The 19,147-nt window shown below is 39.0% G+C and overlaps 1 protein-coding gene across 2 annotated transcripts; it reads left to right on the forward strand.

The window, feature by feature from the left end:
* The first annotated feature begins 123 nt into the window (after positions 1 to 123).
* On the forward strand, positions 124 to 17,916 carry LOC122824424 (CD276 antigen-like). Of its 2 annotated transcripts, XM_044105104.1 has the most exons (7): positions 124 to 369; positions 1,277 to 1,585; positions 1,686 to 1,949; positions 15,822 to 16,130; positions 16,232 to 16,495; positions 16,829 to 17,116; positions 17,219 to 17,909. In XM_044105104.1, exons 1-7 carry the CDS (start codon positions 303 to 305, stop codon positions 17,341 to 17,343), a joined length of 1,626 nt encoding a protein of 541 aa, XP_043961039.1. In that variant the 5' UTR covers positions 124 to 302; the 3' UTR covers positions 17,344 to 17,909. The 2 variants fall into 2 exon arrangements, with proteins under 2 accessions (XP_043961039.1, XP_043961038.1); XM_044105103.1 differs by lacking the exons at positions 124 to 369; positions 1,277 to 1,585; positions 1,686 to 1,949 and adding exons at positions 14,257 to 14,545; positions 14,651 to 14,743 and having other exon boundaries at positions 17,219 to 17,916.
* The last annotated feature ends 1,231 nt before the right edge of the window (positions 17,917 to 19,147 follow it).

Here is a 19,147-nt window from a genome sequence, read left to right on the forward strand (position 1 = left end):
TTTCAAAATAAAAGCCTCATTATTCTTCCACTAACACCGGGGACATTTGTTCCTCCTCCAGTGGTTTTATCATGAAAGCTGATCAGTACATTTATCAGAACAAACTTCCTCCTACAACCAGAAGAAACTCTGAGATAAATGAAGCTGCATGTCATCAGAGTTATTCTGGATTAGAGACATTTTCTAAGAATTATTTACATTTTTAATCAAACTGAGGTGCAGCATCTAAATATAGTTCAGTGTTTTAACAATAATTTGTTTCTTCATTGTTTTGCAGTAAATGGGTGAAAATTAGGAGTAAAATGATCAGAACCAGGAGATTCTTGTTTTTACTATTTTTACCGTTTGTGAGGGCTGTTTTTACTGAAGGTGAGTAAAACATTTATTGCTTCCTTTATTTTATTATCATTCAGATATTAACAGCAGATTATTGCTTTCAATGTGAGGAGGAAACAGGAAATGAAATGAAAATATTAAAGAAACTTTGAATCATGATTGAAAGTTAGAGCAGTAACTCTGATCTCTGGTCTAATATTGTTGTGATAATTTACTCACCAACACGTTTCCATCTGACAAATTATCAGAAAAAAAATATATGATTTTGTTGTTTTTTAGAAAAGTTAGAAAATTAAAACACAGAAAACATCTATTTTTAAAACCTAAAAAAACATTTTTTTATATATTTTTTTGTCATTCAAGAAATGAGATTTTTTTATTTGGTGCTTTCACAGATAAATACAGAATTACTAATAGGAGGTTAAAGTTCAAACTAATATTTTATTTCTACAAACAAGTTTTTTCTGTCTCACAGTAATATTTATATTTTATAGCAGAGCAGCAATTGTCCAAACTTGAAGGTGATAAATGAAGGAAGGAGCTAAAGATTAGGGTGATGGCAAAGAGCCTCTGAGTTTGGATTTCATCACTAAAGATAAATAATCAATACCAGCAGAACAAACTGAAAACTGATCAATGATTAGAGTTTTATTGATGGAATTTCAAGAAATATGTTTTCATTAATCATTGGAATATAATATTTTTACACAATATTTTTAATCAGAAACATAAATAATCCAGATTAATTTTTAATGATTCTTCTACATCAGAGTGATTCCTCCCTGATTTACTATCAGAACCAGAACTTTTGGTTCAGTGAACATAATCTGGATCATGGAGAATATTTGCTGAGATTTTGTTTTTCTCTGATCCTTCAGAGGATCTGGGTTTCCTCCTCAACACCATCCAACTCAACTTTCATCTGTTTTTATTATTTCAGGATCTGTAACCAGAGTGTCCTGTGATCTCAGTCAGAACTGCATTTTACCATGTCGGTTCAGGAATCAGGTTATCAACATAAAATGGATACATGAAATTTCAAAATCTCTGATTGTATCTTATGACCATCGTGGCTCCAGTTACTCTGAGAGCTTCAGATCCAGAGTGTCTCTGTTTGAGGATCAGATCTCCAGAGGAAACGGAGATCTGCTGCTGAGAGGAGTGAAGGTTGATGATGAGGGAAGATATCAGTGCACTGCAAAGATAAATGACACCAATTATTTTAATTATGTTGACCTTACAGTAGAAGGTAGGACACCTTAATCTGAAAACATTTTATTGAAATCATATTTTGAGAGTTTTTATTTTTGTTTCTTTAATATTTCTTCATTTTCTCATATTGTGTGCAGCTCCAGTCTCTGACATCAGGATCCATCAGGATGGAAACAGGATCACCTGCAGCTCAGAGGGGATCTACCCTCAACCTGAACTCACCTGGTCCACTGAGCCTCCATCCAACACGGTTCTGCAGAACAGAACCACAGTCCATCAGACTGAGGAGAAGCTTTACAACATCAGCAGCTCTCTGACGGTTCCAGACGGTTCTGATCGGACCTACAGCTGCACCATCAGAACCAGGAAGAACCAAAGGACAGAAACTTCAACTAGAGCAGGTCAGCAGATGTACAGAAAGTTTTAATTTATAAACTGGTCTTTTTATTTCATGCTAACATTTAATTTGTCTTTATTGTAACCTTTACAATAAATGTTTACATTAATGTCATGTAAACATTTAATATAAAGATTACATTAAATATCACTGTAATGCATAAATATTACAAATATTAAACATCCAGAGGTTTCTTGATATTTGATCAAACTGAGTGATTTTATTTACTACTGTAACCATGGTTACAGATCTTATGTTTAGAGAAGCTTAGAGCCTCTTTACCGAACCACCAGATAAATTTATAAGAATCTGCTTGAAAATTAGATACATTTTATTTGGTTCACAAAATAACTTGTTGGATTAACATAAAAAAAAATCATGGAAAGAATTTCCACATGATAACTTTATTTCTGCACAATGTAATTCTGTTAGTCCAATTTAAAGCAAATGTGTTGCTTCAACTTCATTTATTAAGGTTGATTCAACTCATTTACTATAGTTGGACCCAAAGTAATTAAACAGAACCAGCACAACTAATTTGCAATGTTTTGGATCCAAATAATTTACTGTACTTGATTAAGATCAATGCAAATTTAGTTGAAACCAATTTATGTTACAGTGATAGATTAGATTTTAAAAAAAAGTAAATTATAAAAATGTTTAAAATAAATTGCTTTATGCCTAAAACTGTTTTCTATGGTTAAAGTTCATAACTGCTCAGACGCCTGCAGGATTTTATCGGAGGGCAGCAGCGCCTGCAGGCTGCTCCCTCTCTGCCTACCTTAAGATTTTCCTTGAAGTGAAAAAGAAAAGAATAATTTCTGACATTTTTATTATCGAACCCTCTTTACAATTAACAAAATTTAGTTACTTTGGCAGGAAATGGCAGGAAGGTTTTCACTGTCTGAGGCTCGACAAAGCATAGTGGACAAGTTTTAGCAATAAGACAACATAATAAGAATCTTGGAATCAGTGAGAATAATAACACACAAGCAACTAGTTTTCATGCTTCAGGTAGTGCTACTAGCGCAGACGTTTTAGCAGGAAAATGTTTGAACATGGAGCCAAAGATAGGTGATTTATGCAAAAAGCAAATCAATAGCATGATCACATGATGCAGAACCATCAACAAACTGCATCAAGTTTGGTTTAGTCAGAAGATTTCAGTTAGTGAAGATCAAGGTAGAAATTTAGGATCATATCAACCAATTGATCAAGTTTTTGCTGAAGCGCTTCATTAATTATTTAAATTTAAAAAAAATATATATATTTTTTTCATAACTAGTATTTCCAGGACAACAAAATCCTTTTAACCTTTAAGTTCAAATTTATCACAGCTGTATTTTATAGAAACTTTCCTTTGTTCAATTTAAACTCAACCAAATATTATATGGTATACCAAAACATTATAAAGTTTAAACACTGCAGTAGCAAGAATCTGTAATTCTTAACACAAAAGGAAAAAAATTTAGTAATATTTTATGTAACTCAGCATAGAATTTCAAAAAAGAAAGGAAAATCAAGGGACACCAGTATTTTATATAGGACCAGTTTGTAATTCTCACTGATAACATTTTATTTACTGTCTGTGTCTGCAACAGTTCAGCTTTTAAATTATTTATTTATTTTAAAACTTTTCTTTCAGAACCACAGTTTTGCTTAAAATGTTCTCCAACATCTTATTTGTTATATTTCAATGGCATCATTTTGTTACAGAAGTACAGTTATTACAGTTTCCCTTCACAGTTTCTCAATCTATGGCTCATGGACCCATAAAGGACCTTTAATACAGGTTCTTCTGTTCAGGATTCAGAGATAACAGGGGCACAAAACTCTATTGAAGTCATTCTTTCCTCACTAATTTCTAAATGTGTACAGGGTTAGTAGCAAGCAGTCTTCGATGCAGTGGCTGTATGTGTGTGTATAACTGTGTGTGCGTGTGTGGGTGTGTGTATAACTCTGTGTGTGTTATAACTGTGTGTGTGTGTTATAACTTATCTTAAATGTCTTTTTTCTTTCGCTCCTCACCCCCTCCTCTTGTCGGCGTCGCTGCAGTGAAATCCTCCTCCGTCTCTCTCTCCTCTGGCTTCCTGTCAGTCCAACTGGTTCTCATGTTGGATCTTTGGTTTGTCCAGATCGTCCCTCATTCAATGTCCATGTTGTCCAAAGATGAAAAAGCATCAAACAGTTCTTTGTCTTCTTCTCTCACAGCTCAGAAGCATGTTTATCTTTTCTTTCTCCACACTGATTCAGACCAGTGGAGGATTTTAAAGCTCAGTTGCTCTCAGTTTTCAGTCTGAATGTCCAGCAGGAGACCTGACAGTCGTCCCCTGAATGTCATGGAGGTCTTCTTTGTCTTCTTCATTTCTTGATTCTCTCGGTCACTTTCATCAGTTGGTTTTGTAGAAGGGACAGCATCCGGTCCATGGGAGGACAGGTTTGAGGAGTTGAGGTCAGAGGTCAGATGCACTGCAGTGAGGCTCAGACAGAGAGAAAGAGAAGCAAGTAGAAGTTGATTAAGGCTTTTGTTTTGTTGCTTTCCTTGTCTTTTCCTATACATACAGTTTGTATTTATGAATCATATTTTAACCTTTTGCATGATCATATAGTTTTAGTCATTTAATCTCCATCCAGAATGCCTTTAGTAAGAAAGGGTCCCTTATAAATAAGTTTATTGATTGATACTTTAAGAAATAAAATCATTTTTGTTCAAAGAGAGAAAAAAAACAAACAAAACAAATGTTGTTTTAAATATTAAGGCCAGTGATTTATCAACTAAATATTTATGTTCAGCATTTTCTTTCCTTATTTGTTTTTCTCTGCTTCTAATTCACTTTGCTGGGAAAATTCCACATTTAAAATCATTCCACATTCATTCACACCAAGCACACACTTTTTTTTTATTATTATTTCATTATCAAATAGTCAAACAATTCACCCTGAGGAGGAGATTGCGTCCTGGAACCATGTAGACCCATTCTTCCTGAATTGGGTGGGATATCCTCTTTAGACTGCAAACGTCTTCACAGAATCCAACAAATCAGCTTTGTGGTCACTCTGCCTCTTACTCCTTTAAGAGGGGCCTTTATCTCTGATAAAGGTCTTTAGGATTCTCTAAAGGTTTAGTTCCCCTAATTAAAAAAAACTAAAACTGAAGAAAATACCTGCCTTATTCACTGATAAGGGCTTTAACTAGGACCTTCAGCCGAGAAATCAGTGGTTCCCTTTATTATTCCCTCGGTCTGAAATCCAGCTGTCGAGGGGACATTCACCCCCCACTTATGTTTTTATTATTTTTGTTCATTTTATTTAAATTCTTATTTTTGTTCATTTTATTTAAATTCTTATTTTTGTTTATTTTTATATATATATATATATATATATATATATATATATATATATATATATATTATTATTATTATTATTATTTTTTATTTTTTTTTCTTAACACGCCAATCTCTATTCCCCAGGTTTATCGGATCCTTTACTCTTATTATAAAGGCTGAGCCAAGAAAATTCATGTCTGTATCAAACAAGTAGCCCTTCGTGTTACTCTGGACCCGTGAAGTATGGTTAGTGACCCTGTTCTAGGTGAACCAACAGCACTTGTGTTACACATAATGTTAGCTGAGAAACAACAACGTTAGCTTTAGCAAACTAGCAACAGTAGCTCAATATGACCACATAAAATATATTTTTATACACAAACACTAACCTGTAATATAATGTTTTTTAAAAAGTATTTACCCAGTGAAAGTCATTGTTGGCCCTCTAACCTGTCAACGTTCGCCTCCAGCCAGTAAAACTCCCACAATGCAACTGTACATTACAGATTTACAGTACATGTGTAAATTTCCGCCCGTGATCCAGCGGTCCAAACACATCCCATATACTTTCCATTTTGATCCAAACACATCCCATATACTTTCCATTTCAGATCACAATAGCTATATATTCATTCTGTAGTTTTTACAGCCATTTGTTTCAGTGCAGTTCTTAAATGCCAATAGTTCCCTGCAGAGAAAAACAAATATCTATAGTTTATGTGTAACTGAAACCGCCTTGAAGTTTTCCCAGGCGCTAAACAGTTTTGTCCTGTGATCTTCCATAATCTCGTTAGCATCTCGGTGATCTCCTGATCTCGTTAGACCCTCTGTGGAGGGAGATCAATCTGACTAAATTGAATCACGTTATCTCAACTTGAATACATTTTATAGAGGTAATTAAGCCATTTCATTCCAGTGTTTTGTATCAGTGGATTATCTAAAAACTGCAGGACAGCAGCCCTTGAGGACTGGAGTTTGACATCTCTGTGCTACATTAACAAACCAGTTTTGTTTTTCTCAAATGATTCTCCTTTTACATTAGAGTGATTGTGGCCTCCGAGTGCTAATTAGTGGACAAAAATTGAAAACAGCAGCAACCAGCTAGTTAGACTAGCAGTAAAAATGCAGTTGGCAAATGTAAAAGCAGCACAGTGAATATAAGTCTTAGGATGGAAACAGAGTCTTGGCTAACAGTCCTCTCAGCAGCACTCGATCCTCCCCAGCCGATGATCCTCATGACCTCCAGCTGTGTGTGATCCACTGGTGTCAGCACCAGGTCCCTCAGATTGGATGCGTGTTGCTCAACCCGTTTTAGGTTCTGCCAGTCCTGCTGCTCTGCTAACCTGCCGACCGGATCGTTCCTGGCTGCTGCTCCCTGATTCTACCCGACCCTCTCACTCAACTGCTGATTTGTTCATTTATTGCCCCATTTCTGGCGTGAACGCCATTGCAGCTGATGGAGAATACCTGTGTGAAGTGAAGTGGACTTCTCCAGAAACACCAGCTTCAAAAAGAAATCAGCACACATGCAACTGAACAACTCAAAATAAATCCAAAATAAATATAACACGGCCAAATTAAATAAATCCAAAACAGCAAAAATAAAAACATGGAAATAACTCAAACTGGCCACATTGCTACACAATGCCTTCCTGTTTCCTATCAGAACCAGAACTTTTGGTTCAGTGAACATAATCTGGATCATGGAGAATATTTGCTGAGATCTTGTTTTTCTCTGATCCTTCAGAGGATCTGGGTTTCCTCCTCAACACCATTCAACTCAACTTTCATCTGTTTTTATTATTTCAGAGTCTGAAACCAGAGTGTCCTGTCTTCTCAACCAGGACTGCATTTTACCATGTCGGTTGTCACGCCCCCCCATAGGCAATGACAAAAATGGGAGACAGACGAGCGGATCCAAATAACAATTTATTTGTTTACAAAAAAAGTATGCGCTTTGAGGACTGTTCAGCCAGTCCGAGAGAAGTGTGGAGCAGTGCTGCCTGTTCCGGTCAGGTCCGGAGGCCAACCAAGCAGGGCAGGTGGCTGACTAGATGCCAGTATTTATGAGCCACCAGGTGCGTTCAATCAACAGTCCATCCCCCTGCTTCCTGAAAGAACAAAAAACAAATAGTGGACTAGACTACAGACCCCTACTGGATAGGAGGGGACTGTCACACTCCCCCCCATAAAAATGGAGTCCCTAATGGAACTCCCAAAAGACACAGCAATTCAACTAACTAACCAGGAGACAACAACATTAACAAAGTTTGCTGCCTTACCACAATCACCCATACAGTCCCCACCTTAACAGCTCACCCACTCCAGGCACTGGAAAAGCCTATAAGGATCTTGTAGAGAAGGGGAATGAAAATTAAAGGCATGATTTTTAAATCTAGGGACAAGGTGCCCTGGATAAAGCATCTGCCACAATATTATCAGAGCCTCTAATATGGCGGATATCCAGGCAATAAGGCTGCAAAAACAACATCCATCGCATCAATCTGCGATTCGGACACTGCAATGAATGCAAAAATGTTAGGGGGTTATGATCGGTATAAACCACCAGAGGAACACTGCCAGAATCGAGATATACCTCAAAATGCTGTAAGGCCCAAATTAATGCCAGTGTTTCTTTTTCAATGACAGAATAGTTTACCTGAAAATGGTTTAATTTCTTAGAGTAGAAACTCACAGGTCGATCAACCCCATTATCATCTTGCTGAAATAAGACAGCACCTGCACCTACATCACTCGCATCCACATGCAGGTCAAAAGGATGATCCAATCGTGGAGCTGCCAGAACAGGGGAAGAACAGAGAACAGATTTGACGTCATCAAAAGCTTTCTGACAGGATGCTGACCAGGTGTACTTCACCTTATCCTTCAGCAAGTCTGTCAACGGAGAAACCACCGTGGAGAAGTTCTTACAAAAACTGCGGTAGTACCCCACGAGACCCAGGAACCGCTGGAGTTCTTTTTTTGTGGTTGGTACAGGATACTGCAAAATTGAGGTTACTTTGGCTTCCACTGGACGCACAGTCCCTTGCCCCACCACCTTACCCAGATGGCCTTAGCAAACTCACACTTTGACAAGTTAATGGTCAGATGTGCTTCAGCCAGCCGTTCAAACAGCTTACGTATGTGAGCCAGATGTTCATTCCACGTATCACTAAAAACCACCACATCATCCAAATATACGGCACATCCCTCCAACCCAGATACAACCATGTTCATGAGACGCTGAAATGTTGCCGGTGCATTTCGCAATCCGAAACTCATTACAGAATAAGAGAACAGACCACAGGGAGTTATAAAGGCAGAGATCTCTTTAGCTCTCTCAGACAATGGAACTTGCCAATAACCCTTCAATAAATCAAATTTGCTGACAAACTGAGCTGAACCCACCTGATCAACACAGTCTTCCATACGTGGCATAGGGTAAGCATCAGATTTTGTAACCATGTTCACTTTCCGGTAATCAGTACAAAATCTAAAACTTTTGTCTGCCTTCTCCACCAACAAACAAGGTGATGCCCAGCTAGATGCAGAGGGTTCAGCAATACCATTATCAAGCATGTACCGAATCTCCTCATCCATGACCTTCCGCTTCACTTCAGATATCCTGTAAAAACGTTGACGAATTGGTTGTGCCTCACCTACATCAATATCGTGTTGGATTAAGTGTGTCCTACTGGGCACATCACCAAACAAACAATGATATTCATTAAACATACCAGTCAACTCAGCAATCCCCTCCTGAGACAAGTGTGCAAATAAAGAATCCAAATTCCTCAATGCATCCGAATTGTTTAGCCTGCCAGTCAACAAACTCTCACTAGGTGGAATTACCTCATCGTTTTGAAGGGCAGACAAGAAACCCAAACAACCCACTGTAGCAACCACAGAAACAGTCTCATCAACCTGTGCCTCCTCATCTTTACTGGCAGACACCTGTGAATCCCGAGTATAGTATGGTTTTAATAAATTTACATGGCAAAGTTGTGTTGACTTCCTCCGCTTTGGCGTTGCCAGCAAATAGTTTTGATCTGATAAATGCGCTTCATTTTCTCCTGAGAAGAGGTCAACTTTTCTCTAGCCATTTCCACCCCCACATACAAACGACGCCTAAAACCATTGACATAATCAATTAACTTAATCGGGGATTGTAAAGGTTTCACAGCATCATGCAACAGTTTAAGTGGCCCTCGCACTGCATGTCCAAAAACAAGCTCGTTTGGGCTAAAACCAGTGCTCTCCTGCACCACCTCACGAGCAACCAACAAAAGCCATGGTAAACCCTCCTCCCAATCCCGGTTTAACTCCACACAGTAACTACGCAACAAAGACTTGAGGGTCTGGTGGAACCTCTCGAGAGCACCCTGACTCTGAGCATGGTATGCAGAAGCCTGATTATGTTTCACCTGGAGCAGTTTCAAAACTTGAGCAAATAAATGAGAAGAAAAATTTGAACCTTGATCAGATTGGATAACTTTCGGAATACTGAAAATAGAAATAAACTGGGTCAAAGCCTTCACCACAGACCTAGCAGTAATAGTACGGAGTGGATATGCAGCTGGATATCTTGTTGACTGACACATTACTGTCAACAAATAATTACTTCCAGCTTTAGAACGAGGCAAAGGACCAACACAATCAATAATAAGATGTTCAAAGGGTTGCATAATTGCCGGAATTGGATACAAGGGAACCGGCTTAATATTCTGGTTCGGCTTTCCTGTCATCTGACAAGTATGGCAGGTTTTGATATATTCAGACACATCCTTTTTTAACCGAGGCCAAAAAAAATAACGCAGGATATAATTATAGGTTTTGTGGACCCCCAAATGCCCTGATTGATCATGGGAAGCCTGCAACACTTCACTAAACTTAGGGAACAACAGTCTGCCAGAGTGGACCACCAACAAAATCTTCCCCATGTACCACCCATTTCCATTACCAACAATCCATCCTTCAACACATACCCTCTAGCCACACTCTCTTCCTCAGTGACAACCTGATCAAACAGATGACGAAGAGAAGAATCTGCTCTCTGCTCCGCCATCAGGTCACTATGAGAAACAGATAAAAGAGAATCAGGGACATATACAGAGAAGAACTCACCTTCCTCTGCTCCCCCACCTTCCTGGTCAGGGACAGATGCAGACTCAGCCCGACGCATAGCTCGTGTCACTGCACAAGCTGTAAAAACCCCAGGGAAGCACTGAGCACTCTCATCCAACTTCCCTACCACAGGGGAAGAAGTTACTATAGGTGCAGGCAGCAGACAATCAGTCCACACCCGTCCACCAGCAAGATCATTGCCCAAGATTACATCCACTCCCTCAAGAGGAAGTGCAGGGCGCACCCCCATAATAACCTCTCCCTGAACCAATCCACAAGTCAATATCAGTTTATGCAGTGGAACTGGTTCCACCAAAAGTCCCATTCCCCGCATTAAAACATGACCTCCAGTGTTGGTTTCCTCAGAAAAGGGTAATACAGAGCTCACAATATATGAATTAAAAGCCCCAGTATCCCTCAAAATTTTTACCGGCACTGTAGCATCACTCCCCACTATGGATACATGGCCATCAGAAATGAAAGGAGAAAAATCCCCCTGGTCCAAAGTGTACTTCCGTCCTACTCCCACCTGCTTGGAGGAAACAAAACCAGCATGTTTTTCAGAGGCAGCAAACGCAGCAGATTTCACTTGAGCACCCCGTTTAGGGCATTCACGCTTCCAATGGCCCCTGGCTTTACAATAATGACATATGTCAGTTGGATCCAAATAAACATGCCCACCTGAAACCCGTTCTGACCTACTGTTCAGATCAGGACCAACACCTTCCTCCTTCGCATGACCCCTCACAAAAGATTGACTGCCACTCCTGTAGCCAAAATCATTGCCAGTTTGATACCCACGGCCATCTCTGTGTAAAAGAACATATTCATCTGCTAGTTTAGCAGCTTCAGCAGCTGTCTTCACATTATGTTCACTGATGTATACAGCAATATGACTTGGAACAGAGTTTTTAAACTGTTCCAGGACGACCAAATTACAGAGGTCAACAAAAGTGCTAGTTTTCAAGGAAGCACACCACCTATTAAAATGGATTCCCAGCTCCCTGGCAAACTCAACATGGGTTTGTTTCCCACCCCTCTGCCATGTCCGAAACCTCTGTCTGTACGCCTCTGGTACCAACTCATAAGCTGTTAAAACAGCCTTCTTCACAGTGGTATAAACTTTACTGTCATCCACTGTAAGAGCACAGTATGCTTCTTGAGCCTTGCCTGTGAACACACAATGTAAAAGCAGTGTCCGATCTAGATCAGACCAACCTCAGCTATCAGCAACACGTTCAAACAGGGAGAAAAAAGTATCTGGATCCCATTCAGAAAACTGAGGAACCAAACGCAGATTATTGCCAACATCAAACGAGCTAGAAGTTCCCCTACCAGAAGCATCGAGGTGGGCGTGGCCCTCACCAGTTAATCGCAGTCTACATTCTTCCAACTCCATTTTTTTCACATCTAATCTTTTCTGTTCTATCGCAGCCTGCAGCAAAAGCAGCTCCCGCTTCTGTTCAAAAGTCAGGCTAGTGTCAACAGCATCAGCATCCAACCACGTGCCGGTAGCCTGCAATTTAGTTGGTCCTAACACACCTGAGTCAGTTAGATTAGCTTTAATGATAGCTCTAATATTATCCTTAGACCGCTTATCACCGACCTCCAACTGAAAATGTTCAGCGATCTTTAACAATTGTTCGCGTGTGCAGCGCTCCAACCCTTCTTCAGACGGGTCTCGTAAAAACTCATCAACAGCAGCCATAACTTTACCAATTAGTCACCAAACACCTGAATTCCAGTCCCAATAGAGGCACTCTCAGTTCCCACAATCTCAAAACAACCACAGCGTCACAGTGACCCCGTCCCTCTAACTGCCTAACCAAAAGCTAACTAATCCCCCCCCCCCCAGTCTTCAGGTGTTACCGTGATGGGTTTTTATGCACTAACGCCCGAGAGTCCGGAAAAGCAACCAATAAATGGTGACCCCCCTGCAACTCCGGATGTGCTCCCGAGACAACTGCTCTGCCCACGTTCACACCACACTAAAATCCCCCCCACAACAAACTCCATAAAGGAAGTCGTTGTTAAGCCTAGCAGGGACAGAACCACCGCGACTTACTACGATTGCGATCACTCAAACTGCTACACAGACACACTCTCTCAAAACAGATGTACAATGGCTGCATCACTCACCAAACACGCTCGTCAACGTCCCCCAACAAGCCAGCGTTCACAAAACAAAGCACAATACTTGACAGCTGATCTCCAATCTGGGTTCAAACTGACGAGCCCCCATTTGTCACGCCCCCCCATAGGCAATGACAAAAATGGGAGACAGACGAGCGGATCCAAATAACAATTTATTTGTTTCCAAAAAAATAGTGATGTTACGTGATGAGCCGAGGCTTCGAGGCGTGTGTCGAGTAATGGAGAGGGCGTTTCGTAAAGCGCGTATCGAGGCTTGCTTCATTTAGGGAGGAGCAGCGATGACGTCCGAAGCCTCGCTGCCCGGCTGTACCACGTGACTGCTTCGGGAAGTGGCTCAGATTTTGGCGCGGGGTTTAGAAACCCCACAGGCTTCGTTCAAAATGTGGGTTGTTGTAGGCGAGTTGCGGTCAGTTGAGAGAGTGGATAGAGTTTTGATAGTTTGGATTGTGGTTATTTAGTTTGAGACAGGTAGGGAGAATAAATAAATAAACACTACAACTTCCCCCACCCAATAGGGCAGTTTCACTAGGAAGTCATAGGAAAGCACGGGCACGTCGTCCACAACTCCTCGTCCTCTGAGAGAGAGATAGAGAGAGAGAGACAGAAACAGACAGAGAGACACAGATACAGAAAGGGGGAGAGAAAAAAGACACAGGCAAAGAGAGAGAGAAAGATATATAGATCTAGAGATAGAGAGAAACAGAAAAATAAAAAATAGATATTTACAGAGAGAAAGAGATAGATACATACAGACAGATAAAGAGAGAGAAAGAGAGAGATAAAGATATATAGAGATAGAGAGAAAAAAATATATATATACAGAGAGAGAGAGGGAGACACAGAGAAAGGAAAAAAGAGAAAATCCTATCCTGTCCCACAGCTATCCTATTTTTAATTTTAATTTTAATTCTAATATTAAGGATACGAGAGTTTTCACCACTTGATTTAACTTGAGTTACCTTGAACTCCAATACCATCATCACACACATCATAAGCAGATTTGCTCTGGAATAAGCAAGGTATTGATCTAAATGAATTTTTATTTATTTTTCTGGGATTAATATTTAATGTTTTAAGACTTTATTATTTCAGGACTTATAATTGGGTTATTTATTTAATTTGAGCTTTTTACTAATAATCTCACTATTATAAATAGGATTGGTTAGTTAGTTTTAAAGTTCTTAATTTTTATATTAGGATTTTTAAGATAGCTGTGGGACAGGAAAGGATTGTTTTGTATATATATTTCTCTCTATCTCTTTCTCTATACATCTATTTCTCTCTCTCTTTGTCTCTTTTTTTCTTCACCTTTTGTGAAGTCATTCCCAAGAGCCATAATAGACAAACATTCCATTCATCACTCGTGTTAAGATACAGCTGGTTGTGATTATACACCTGGCCAGTAGGTGGTTTCGTGTGCACAGGAAGCCTCAAGAAATGAACCCTTTCTCGAACCAGTTGGCTCAAGTGGTTCAGTGCCTCATGAGGCTTCATCTCACCATCACTACAAAAAAAGTATGCGCTTTGAGGACTGTTCAGCCAGTCCGAGAGAAGTGTGGAGCAGTGCTGCCTGTTCCGGTCAGGTCCGGAGGCCAACCAAGCAGGGCAGGTGGCTGACTAGATGCCAGTATTTATGAGCCACCAGGTGCGTTCAATCAACAGTCCATCCCCCTGCTTCCTGAAAGAACAAAAAACAAATAGTGGACTAGACTACAGACCCCTACTGGATAGGAGGGGACTGTCACACGGTTCAGGAATCGGGTCACCAACATGACATGGGAACGTGAAAAATCTCTGATTGTAAGTTATGACCAGGGGAACATCAGATCCTCTGAGAGCTTCAGATCCAGAGTGTCTCTGTTTGAGGATCAGATCTCCAGAGGAAACGGAGATCTGCTGCTGAGAGGAGTGAAGGTTGATGATGAGGGAACATATGAGTGTTATGTATTTACAACTGGGATCTATTATAGACATTCTGTCGTCCTTGCAGTAGAAGGTAGGACATCTTTATTTTAATTCAAATTAGATTTTGATCGTTTGTTTTGTGTTGTTGTGGGATGTTTCTTATGTGAAATTGTTAATTTTTTATTGTTATTTTCAGCTCCAGTTTCTGCAATCAGCATCTATCAGGATGAAAACAGGATCATCTGCAGATTACCGATGATCTACCCTCAACCTGAACACCTACAGAAAAGTAAGTTTATAAGTTTTATCCCCATGAAGATGCAGAGAAAAAGAAAGAAAACATTTTCTGTAAAATGCTACATGCTAGCTAAACGACTGCTAACATCTCTGTGGCAACCAAGTGTTATTATTATAGAAAATGAAACGAGCAAAAACTCAAACAGTTAAACTAGGAATAAAAAATAGAAACAAACTCAAAGGTGAGCATCAGAAACCACCTGGTTTCAGAAACCAGACGGTTAAAGTTTAAGATTATTTATTAACATACATCATAAAAAATGCGACCCAAACCCTGCAGCTGATGGAGAACCAGCGTGAGCCACTAGGGGGCGTTTCCAGCCTCAAACAAATAAACACAACAGAAATTAATCAGCAAAGAAACAAGAAGCACAAACCCACATTAATTAAAATGATTTAAATAAATCAATAACAAGGAAAAACCAAATAATTTCAAAGTAACACAGCAAAGTTAAATAAATCAACAACAGAAAACATAGAAGAAAAATATTTAAATAAATCAAAAAGGCCATGTTGCCTCTGCAGACTCTGAGGTAAATGAAGCTCTAAAATGATAATTATTTTGGATTAAAGATCAGTTATATAACTATTAATGAATTAAATTAACTAAACTGAGGATCTGGATTTACATTTAGTTCAGTGTTTTAACTGTTAATCAATAATTTGTTTCTTCAAAGGTTTGCAGAAAATAGGAAAACAGGTTTGGATCTCCTGACTAAAGATAAATAATCAAAATAGCAGCAAACAGGAAGCTGCTCAGTTATAATGACAATAATAGTTTCACTGGAAATATTTTCCAATAACTGGAACAATTAAATATTATTTTAACATTATATTTATAAACAGTAATGTAAAATAAAAATAAAAATTCTCAAATGTTTTTCCTTCTACATCAGAGTGATTCCTCCCTGATTTCCCATCAGAACCAGAACTTTTGGTTCAGTGAACATAATCTGGATCATGGAGAATATTTGCTGAGATCTTGTTTTTCTCTGATCCTTCAGAGGATCTGGGTTTCCTCCTCAACACCATCCAACTCAACTTTCATCTGTTTTTATTTCTCATTGCAGACATTGAAACCAGCGTGTCCTGTCTTCTCAACCAGGACTGTATTTTACCATGTCGGTTCAGGAATCAGGTCACCAACATGAAATGGGAACATAGAAATTCAGACTCTCTGATTGTATCTTATGACCATCGTGGCTCCAGTTACTCTGAGAGCTTCAGATCCAGAGTGTCTCTGTTTGAGGATCAGATCTCCAGAGGAAACGGAGATCTGCTGCTGAGAGGAGTGAAGGTTGATGATGAGGGAGAATATTGGTGCTTTGCAAAGACAAATGACATCGATTATAAATATTTTGTTTTCCTTACAGTAGAAGGTAGGACAACTTGATTTGTTTATAAAAGTTGTATTTCTATTTTGTGGTTCTAGGATATTTCTTCTGAGAAATTGTTAATTTATTTAATGTTTGTCCTGCAGCTCCAGTCTCTGACATCAGGATCCATCAGGATGGAAACAGGATCACCTGCAGCTCAGAGGGGATCTACCCTCAACCTGAACTCACCTGGTCCACTGAGCCTCCATCCAACACGACTCTGAATGAAAGTACCAGGATCCAGGAAACTGAAGATAAACTTTACAACATCAGCAGCTCTCTGACGGTTCCAGACGGTTCTGATTGGACCTACAGCTGCACCATCAGAACCAGGAGGAACCAGAGGAGAGCAACTTTAAATATTCCAGGTCCAGAAAGTTCTGATATCATTTAATAAACTTAATTTGACTTTTATTGAAACTACAACATGAAACATGCAGATTACTGCAATATTTACAAAAAGCTGCTTCATAAAATTATACTTTAATATTTTTCAATATTATTTATTAATGGAAACATTTTAAATTAACTACTAATTTTATATAAATTAGTAGTTAGTGGCTCTGCAGATGCTTTTATTGTTGATGTTCATGCAACACTTTATTTATTAAAGATTTTGCTGCTGATTTCTCTCTAAAACCTGTTAAAGTTTCAAACTTTAAGTCTAAAATAACTCAGTAACTTTTTGTTTTCCATTTCAGTCTCTGTGGATTTCTCAGGTGCTGAAGTTACAATCTGCTGCACTTCCTTAAACATTTCTAAGTCCAGTTTGGTCTGGAGGTTCAACCAGCGTCAGATCATCCTGACCAAGACTGACAGAAACATCTCCAGCATCTCAGAGGACTGGAGGAAACATGTGAGGAAAGTTTCAGCGTCCGGCAGCCTCACCTTACAGGATGTGACCTCAGATCAGGAGGGAGTTTACAGCTGTGAGCTCAGCGATGATGAGGAGACCATTATAACTCACCTCTATCTGAGGAGGACTGGAGGTAACAGGATTCAGGATTTAAGGTTCATTAGATGGTAAAAATCTAATATTGTAAACTACAAATGAGTCTTTAAGTTAAACTCCTGAACTTGTTTGGTTCCAGAGAATCTGGTGGTTCCTGAACTCATCAGATGGACGGTGGTTTGTGTTGTGATTGCAGCAGCAGCAGCTGGATTCATAATGTTCTACAAGAAGAAACTGGAGGAAAGTGAAGCTCTGCAGCTTTAACCCTTTCATTCACATTCAGAGAGTGGTTTAGTTTTAATGCCGTTCTCACATTTTACCCGTCAAGATGATTCATGAGCTTTGATGTAGTTTCACAAAATGATCAGCTCTTCATGTTCTTCAGGTGATTCTTATATTTAGAGATATTTCTGTTTTTATTTTTATGATGATTTCATCTCCTGCCCAGCAGGGGGCGCAGCTAAACATATTCTTTATATTCTACCAGCTAAACTTTCTCAGAGCTTTATCAGTAAAATGTTTATTTTTATAGAAAATGAATTTTATTACATAAGTATCTGATTTATGAGCTTTTATGTAGTTTAACAAAACGATTAGTTCTTCATGTTCTTTAATTATTTCTCACATTTGTAAATATTTGTTGTTTTTTTCCCTAAATGTGATGATTTTATAGTTTCATCTCCTGCCCAGCAGGGGGCGCAGCTAAACATATTCTTTATATTCAACCAGTTTCTCAGAAATGTATCAATAAAATTTTTATCTATGAAGATTTTTTTCCATTATTTCTTTTGTTACATAAATTCTTTGTTCTTCAATAAACCAAATAAAAATTAAAATGCCTCATTTTTCTAACATTGTAACATCAATCATAAAAATATGAGGTTGACTTTTGTTTCTGTTTAGAATAAAATGATAAAACTTGTGACTGGTCTCATCAAGACCTGGTCTTGTCTCAACATCTTCCTTCCTTTGGAACATTAACTGTCCTCCCTTTCATTTGTACTGTCTCCTTCCTTCAATCTTCTCTCTCCTTCTTCTATTTTAATTGCTAATATTAACCAGATGTTTGTGTCATCATATCCTTCTTTTTGCATTTTTCTTGGGTTTCACTTGGTTTTTTGTTCTATGCTATCCTGTAATGAAATAATTTTTTCTAAATTTAGACGGCAGTCAAAGTTATAGTCTGTTATCCATTTATTTAGGTGTTTAATTTTAGTTGAATCTTGTTTATCAACTAATTTGCAATCATTTGATTTTAGCAGGTTTGTTGGCTTGGATTTACTTGCTCCTTTTCCCATTTTTAGAAAATTTGGTCATCAAGCAGGCTTTCGGCACGAGGTTCTGTCCATCTCCCCTGGACTTGAGCACAGGGACTCCGTCGTCCCTCGTGGATTTTTGTGCAAAACTTTTACCTGCTAGTGTCTAGAATTTACAATGTTTTCTCTGCATGCAGTGACCCTCAGTCACTCACCACTTTTAAACGATAGCCACTCACCCCTGTTGTCTTTCCCTGAGGAGTACCGTCAACCTTCATATCCCAGCATGCAGGTCGAGCACCAGCCCTGGGAAAGGATCTGAAAGACTTCCACTATTCCACCACACCTGCTGGAATCCTCTGGTGTGTTGGCATCCGGCTCGAAGGACCAAGTAAATGTTAGGCTTGAATCACCTAAAACATCAAAATACGAGACACAGGAAAGACAAAAGAGAGTTAGTTTCTTTTTACTCTCAAGGAGAATGGAATGAGATTTGTTTCAGTCTAAATCTCCTCCTATTCTGAAACACATTCTGCAGCACCTCTCTTTTTATTTCTCATATTCCCTAAATTACATGTATGCTGCAGCTCTAAATAAAAAGAAGCAAATTAATCACACAACTGCAGCGTGAGTCAGGATCAAATATCATCTAAACCAGGGGTCTCAAAGTCCAGTCCTCGAGGGCTGCTGTCCTGCAACTTTTAGATGTGCCTCAGCTGCACCACACCTGAATAAAATAGTTAGGTTATTAGCAAGGCTCTGGAGAACTGATCTACACAAGAAGGAAGTAATTAAGCCATTTCATTCCAGAT

Source organism: Gambusia affinis, linkage group LG21 (genome assembly GCF_019740435.1).
Source record: "Gambusia affinis linkage group LG21, SWU_Gaff_1.0, whole genome shotgun sequence".
NCBI classification, from domain to species: domain Eukaryota; kingdom Metazoa; phylum Chordata; class Actinopteri; order Cyprinodontiformes; family Poeciliidae; genus Gambusia; species Gambusia affinis.